Below are 7825 nucleotides of genomic sequence, written 5' to 3' on the forward strand. Positions count from 1 at the left end.
GGAGGGGGAGACCTGGTGGCACTCAGAGGAAGGACAGCAGGTAGCCAAGAAGAGACTTGATACCCTATGAGAATATATAGGGGGAGGTAATCCCCCTCAGGAACAGTCATAGGGGAGGGGAATAATGGGAAAATGGGGGGGGGGGAGGAATGGGAGGATACAAGGGATGGGATAAACATTGAGATGTAACAAGAATAAATTAATAAAATTAAAAAAAAATACCTACACAAAATTTTAAAGACATTGAAAGTTCAATTCTGAACTTCATATGGAAAAACAAAAAACCCAGAATAGCTAAAACAATCTTGTACAATAAAAGGTGCTCCGGAGGAATCTCCATACCTGATTTCAAACTGTACTATAAAGCAATAGTAATTAAAACAGCATGGTACTGGCACAGCAACAGGCTGGTTGATCAGTGGAATTGAATCGAAGGCCCAGATATGAATCCACACACATATGGTCACTTGATTTTTGACAAAGAAGCCAAATCCATTCAATGGAAAAAGGATAGCATCTTCAACAAATGGTGCTGGTCTAACTGGAGGTCTATATGTAAAAAAATGAAACTGGACCCATATTTGTCACCTTGCACAAAACTCAAATCCAAGTGGATTAAAGGCCTCAACATAAAACCAGAGACACTAAGCCACTTAGAGGAAAAAGTGGGAAAGAGCCTGGAACATTGGCACAGGAGACAACTTCCTGAACAGAACACCAACGGCCCAGGCCTTAATGTCAACCATTAATAAATGGGACCTCATGAGGCTGAGAAGCTTCTGTAAGGCAGGAGACACTGTCAAGAGAACAAAGCGACAGCCTACAGACTGGGAAAAAATCTTCACCAACCCTACATCTGACAAAGGTCTAATATCCAAAAATATAAAGAACTCAAGAAATTAAACACCACCAAACCAAAAATCCAATTGAGAAAATGTCTTGGAACTAAACAGAGAATCTCAACAGAGGAATATCAAATGGCTGAGAAACACTTAAAGAAATGCTCAACCTTCTTAGTCATCAGGGAAATGCAAATCAAAACAACTCTGAGATTCCATCTTACACCCATCAGAATGGCTAAGATCAAAAACTCAAGCGACACCACATGCTGGCGAGGATGTGGGGAGAGAGGAACACTCCTTCATTGCTGATGGGAATGCAAACTAGTACAGCCACTTTGGAAATCTATCTGGTGCTATCTCAGAAAAATGGGAATAGGGCTTCCTCAAGACCCAGCTATTCCACTCCTTGGAATATACCCAGAAGATGCTCCAGCACACAACATGAAAATTTGCTCAACCATGTTCATAGCAGCCTTATTCATAATAGCCAGGACATGGAAACAGCCTAAGTGTCCCTCAGTAGAAGAATGGATAAAGAAACTGTGGTACATATACACTATGGAATACTACTCATCTATTAAAAACAAGGAATTCCCGAAATTTGTGGATAAATGGATTGAGCTAGAAATGATCATAATGAGTGAGTTAACCCAGAAGCAAAGACTCAAATGGTATATACTCACTTATATCTGCATACTAGCCCAAGGGGCTGTCCCACGAAAGCCTTCACTTACCAGGAAACTGGGACAGAGGGGAGGGCATCCTATTGGGACTCTAAATGAGACGCATGGGAGAATAGCAAAATAAAAGGATCCAGAGGGTCCTAGAAATCTACAAGTAGAACAATATGATAGGCAGATTTGGGCCCAGGCTTCCCGCTCAAACTAAGGCACCAGCCAAGGACAATACAGGAGGTAAACTTTAAACCCCTTCCCAGATCTAGCCAATGGTCAGAATATTGTCCACAGTTGAGTGGAGACTGTGATATGACTTTCTCACGTACTCTGGTGCCTCACATTTGACCATGTCCCCTGGAGGGGGAGACCTGGTGGCACTCAGAGGAAGGACAGCAGGTTGCCAAGAAGAGACTTGATACCCTATGAGAATATACAGGGGGAGGTAATCCCCCTCAGGAACAGTAATAGGGGAGGGGAATAATGGGAAAATGGGGGGGGGGAAATGGGAGGATACAAGGGATGGGATAAACATTGAAATGTAACAAGAATAAATTAATAAAAAAAAAAGAAAACAAAACAGCTATTCTGGAGGTGATGCTTAAATAATGAGTTTTGGCAGGCTTTGCAAAGAAGCAAACAGTATGAAAAGCTACATGTGAGGCACTAAAGAAAAATAATTTCTTCACTGGAGCAATCTATTAATTATGGATATGTTTATCATATTATCATGTTGTAGACTTTGAATGTCACAATAATGTTTGTTTAAAGGCAAGAATACAAAGCAAAAGCATATCAGAGCACAGATACAACTGCATATGCTGTCCCATATTGCAATTAAAATACTCATATTCTCTTTGGTTTGTGACCTCCCAGAATGAATGAAGACTGAGAAGAAATTTAGTCAGATTTTTAACAGAAACTACAAAATGAAGTTTTGATTATGCCAAAATAAATTGCTTTAAAGTATCTAAGTAAACTGTTCAAGTGGAACACAAGTGTTAGTAAAAATGTTATTTATACATAACATCTTTTTGATAAGTTCTTCACCAACATGAAGACAACATGATAGATACCTATTACTAAAAATTTTAAATATTAGATGTATTAGCAGGTAATGAGTATTATAGAAATATGTGTTCAATTTTGCTTAGCTTCATACTCAAGAAGTGAAATCATGTGCAGCTGCATACGATCAGTTGAATTGTTGACTGCTGGTGTCATCAGCTAGGTACTGTTTCACTGCTATCTTTTTAAAAGTTTTTTATTTATTCATTCGCTTTACATCTCAGTTACATTCCCATGCCTGCTCTCCTCCTGGTCCTTCCACTGAGGCCAAACAAGGCAGCTCAGTTAGGGGAAAGTGATCCAAAAGCAGGCAACAGAGTCCACGTCAGAGAAAGGCTTCACCTAGCAGCTGATCAAAACAAATGCTGGGACCCACAATCAAAGATTAGGATGATCTTGGGAGTATTGTGGGGGAGAGAGAGAGAGAGAGAGAGAGAGAGAGAGAGAGAGAGAGAGAGAGAGAGAGAGAGAGAGAGAGAGAGAGAGAGGGAGGGAGAGAGGAGGAGAGAGAGAGTGAGAGAGGAGGAGAGAGAGACGAGAGAGAGAGAGAGAGAGAGAGAGACAGAGAGAGAGAGAGAGAGAGAGAGAGAGAGAGAGAGAGAGAGAGAGAGAGAGAAGAGAAGAGAGAGACAGAGAGACAGAGAGAGACAGAGAGACAGAGAGACAGAGGAGACAAGATCTCCACAAAAAGGCACCAGAGTCAACTAGTCTATGCCCAAGAAGGCTTGCCAAGACAGAAGTGCCTTCCAAAGAGCACCTCCAACGTGCATAGCTATACTTACTACTGCGTCTCTCTCACTGGGAAGTTTAAAAAGATACATTAAGTGTATATTTAATGTGGAAGAATATTCTACCATGATCAAATTTCTGGCAGTTCAATTATTATTTAAAGATAAAGACATTATACATTTCACATTTTTTTTCTTTATTGAAGCCCAGCTTCACCATCAACTGGGGACACTGAGATGGGACGTGAATCCTGTGGCTGGCTGGCTGGTGACTCTGTAGACTTTCTCTGAGGGCAACTTTGTGTAATAAAATATGCTACATGAGTATAGGACAGCATCTTGTGCTAAACTCCATATCTGGTTTTCAGTTCACAGTTAATAACACATTGAGTTATTAATCTTGTTTTATGTGGTTAGTGTTTTACACCAGACCTTTTTAATAGAATTTTTCATTTCTGAATTTCTCAGGGTATATATCAGCGGATTCAACATGGGACTTACAACTGTATAAAACACAGCAATATATTTATCAATAGGAAAGGTAGAGACGGGTCTAGCATATATAAAAATACAAGGAGCAAAAAAGCAGACAACCACCATGACGTGGGAGCTGCAGGTGGACAAGGCTTTGCGCCTCCCTTCCTGACTGTGAGTCTTAAGAGAGTTTAAAATGATTCCATAGGAGACTAAGAGAAAGGTGAAAACTCCCACACAGATTACTCCACCATTGGCAATGACAGTGATGCCAAGGAAGTACGTGTCAGTGCATGCAAGCCCCAGCAATGGGTTCATGTCACACATGAAGTGATCAATAACGTTGGGACCACAGAAAGGAAGTTTATACACTGTCAAAACTTGAATCATTGAATGTACTAGGCCTCCAACCCCAGCTACCAGCAAAAGGATGATACAAACCTGTTTGTTCATAATGGTCAAATAGTGCAGTGGCTTACAGATGGCCACATAGCGATCATAGGCCATGAATACAAGAAGAAAGATCTCAACACCACCAAATAAATGCTCTACAAAGAGCTGGAACATGCATGCTTTGAAGGAGATGGTCTTTTTATTATATAATAAGTCTATAATCAAATTTGGTGAAATGGTATTGCAATAAAAAGCATCCAGGAGTGACAAACAGGCAAGAAAGAAGTACATCGGGGAGTCTAAAGAAGGGCTGGCAATCACTGTCACTGCAATGAGCAGGTTGCCCAGCATAGTCACAATGTAGATGAGCAAAAACAAGACAAATAATGCTTTTTGAGCAGCAGGATCCTGAGTAAGGCCCAGGAAAATAAATTCTGTGACATTGCTGCTCTGTCCCATTGATCTTTTTAGGAGGCCTGTTTCAAAGACGAGAGTTCAAAATAAGACCTGTCCTCATGTTTGTCTGTGGCCACGAAAAATCACCATCCCCTCAGCTTTTAGAATGTTGAACACACAGTGGTGAGCAGTCTGAGTTTTTCTTCCAATAGTCAGGGTTGAGGTCCTCTAGATGATTCTATTCCTCCTCAGGAATTGTCCTGTGTCTGGATGTACAAGAGCTTTGTTTAAGTCTCACTGTATCTCCATACTACAGTCATGTACTTAAACTCCATATACAAACACATGTATGCACAATATTTTCCTATGCAGAGGTGTATCCTGCCTAGAAGCAAGAAGCATCTGTTCACATAGTTGTCAGAGTGAGGTAGGACACGTGAAACAAAGCCTGGCTTTATTCAGAAGCTGACTATGGTATGCTTTCTGTGTGTATCATTCCCCTTACTGTCAACATCTGATCCCGGAGATCTGCACTTCCAGAATCAACAGACTGAGAACAGCACACCTGTCAAATGACATGAGTAAAATATTGTATATGTACTGTTTGTGCTTTCACATTTCACCTCCCACAATCTCAGTGCTTCTTTATGTATCAGTGTTATACTTCCTGGGATAAATTTACTATTTCTCATCTTCATATTCTATAATACTGAAAGTGTGGTTATTAAGCTACATATTATACTATGAAAAATATTTAAGGGTTTGACAGTATGAAAATATTGGACTAGTTGTACTATATTTTCAATAAATAATAATACATTTCTAGAAAAATAATTGTTAGTTTAGGATCATAGTAGTATGTTAACATTTATTTGAATCTAGGTGACAGTAGAGGTGGCAGTCTCTGATCACGGATTTCCCTCTGTATATGTCCTAACATCTTTATAGCTATCATTTTAACATTCACACATAAAATCCCACAAGAATCCCCCAGAACAGAAAGAAACAACTTTGCTCCCTTATACTCTAATATACTTGCTACATGTGACCAGAAGGTCTTGTATACACATGCCTTATAAACTTCATTTCTTTGCTAAGATGTCATTCAAAATGTAACATCCATGAACAATGTTAAATGAATAAATTGAGTTTGTATGGTTACCCATGTAACAGGTGAGTGTCACCTACCTGTGTGGAAAACAAACACCAGGTAAGACATAAAGTTAATCAAAGCTATGTTTGTTCTGGATAATTTCTGTGTTATAAACATTTTCCAGTTCAGATATCTTTATGGGGAATGTATAATCAAAATATGAGTTGTTCTTCATGTATCGCAAAAATATTGACCTATTGCGCCTACACCATTAGCTCCAGAACTTAAATATTTGGTTTCTTGGTGGAGTTCTCAGTGATGGAGAAAGTAATTGCCTCTTTTACTGAGAAAGACTGCAGTAGATAAAATTGCTAACATACTATAAAAGGCCTGTAAATATAACATAAATACATAATGTACAAAGCTAATTGAACATTCTTACCTGATCTAAGTGAATTTTTGTAGAAAAATAAAGATGCTATGATCTGCATAAGTATAAATGAAAGTGGCCTATTTTGCAGAAATAAAAGTTCTGAATCCCAAAGTTGAAGACACTATTAAGTAGAAGCCAAATTAAAAACATAGTAAACCTTGTCATGTGAAATTTTCTTCTTGTGATAAATTATGGGAAGAAAAAGACTTCACATGAAGGGTTTATGGTAACTTCCATGTGACTGTCTTCTGTAGTTCTATGTAATGATGGGCAGGCTGAGATTTTCCCCATATACACAGCAGTGACGCAGTATTCCCCTGAAAAGAGGAAAATGTCTTCAGCCACTCATTCACTAAAAATGCATCTTGCAATACTTTCCTCACTCTCTGAAACCACGCCCCCATGTGTCCACACATTCATCTCAAAGCTACGGAGACTGTCCCTGGATATATAAGATTATACAGGCACCTCTGAGGTCAAGATAAATTATTTGTTAAAATATTGGAACAAATTCAAATGAAGAAATCTCTCCTGGAAAGGTTTGCTTCCTTGAATAATCTCTAGGGAGAAAACACTTGGCTAATACAACAACAAAAGCAGTTAATTGTCAAGTGACATGGACTTTACTGTAAAAGGAATATTTCCAAAGTAAGACAATTAATAAACTATTGCTATAAATTGTTATACAATTATTGCCATAAAATACTTAGATGAGGCAAGTGATAAGTGAGCCAGAGTAAAGATGAAGGCGTCTCTATGCCATGGCCCAGCCTCGCCTCAGCAGAGCACTGCCTCACTCCACAGTCTGTCCAAGAAGCTCTGGAGCTCTGAGAAGATGTTAAACTGCATAATCTGTTGTAGTTGGCAACAAAATTCTTGATAGACAGGCAGATATGCTGATGCACATTTGAATGGAGTAGAGACATTTGAATGATGACAGAATTTCTATGGAGTTTTAGTGAATTTAGTTTTTACTTAGAATTTTAGAATTTCCTTAAAGAAAAAGATGGAAGTGACATAAACAGCATTTAGGGATAGAAGTCAGGAATCAATAAAGTGACTATCCTAAGGAGTAGCTGCCAGTCTCTGTCTCTGAAATGGTCACCATGACTCACAATTATGAAAACGCAGATTTTTTTTTTAACGAATAGGATATTGAGTCAAGGCCTGGGAGGACAAATTATATAAAATTGCTTCTCTTTCTCATTGATCATTTTGTAAGGTTTGTTTCAGAAGTGACATTCGGAAGAACAGCATGTGTCATGAAGTCGTGACCATGGTTGCAAGTCCATTGGAACACGGAGCACATCTTCATCAAGATCTCCTATAAAGAACTCAGAAAAAATTCCAAGCTTGTGATTATGACTTTAAACTGCTGATCAATTGTAAATATGTTGTGATTAATACTATAGCCAAATTGCTTCTAATTTCTCATCAGGTAATAAAGAAAAGAACCAGGGCATTTGGGCAGAAAAGCTAGCAGTGGAGAATAATGTGGACTCCACAGCCTATATAGTTTGTGTTGAAACTTCAGGTTCATTCACTCCTGGAAAAATGACAATGGATAACAGAATAAAACTTTTAATGCCCTTATTTCATCATATCATGCTTAGAATGTCATTCCCTGATAATTTGTTGCTGTGGCTGCTGTTGTTGTTGTGTTATTATTATGCAAAAAGTGTCTAAAACACTGCTGACGAGAACGAGGAGGAAGGAGAAGAAGG

At 38.8% G+C, this 7825-nt stretch overlaps 1 protein-coding gene across 1 annotated transcript; it reads right to left on the reverse strand.

Annotated features, from left to right (window-relative positions):
• Positions 1–3717: 3717 nt before the first annotated feature.
• Positions 3718–4638, reverse strand: LOC127187857 (olfactory receptor 4A5-like). Its single transcript, XM_051144065.1, has one exon. It carries the CDS (start codon positions 4636–4638, stop codon positions 3718–3720), a length of 921 nt encoding a protein of 306 aa, XP_051000022.1.
• Between the last annotated feature and the right edge of the window lie 3187 nt (positions 4639–7825).

The sequence above is a fragment of the Acomys russatus genome, chromosome 4, assembly GCF_903995435.1.
Source record: "Acomys russatus chromosome 4, mAcoRus1.1, whole genome shotgun sequence".
NCBI classification, from domain to species: Eukaryota; Metazoa; Chordata; class Mammalia; order Rodentia; family Muridae; genus Acomys; species Acomys russatus.

Coding starts and splice junctions, on each gene's coding strand:
- LOC127187857 (XM_051144065.1), bottom strand. CDS start 4,638: ATGGGACAGAGCAGCAATGTCACAGAATTTATTTTCCTGGGCCTTACT.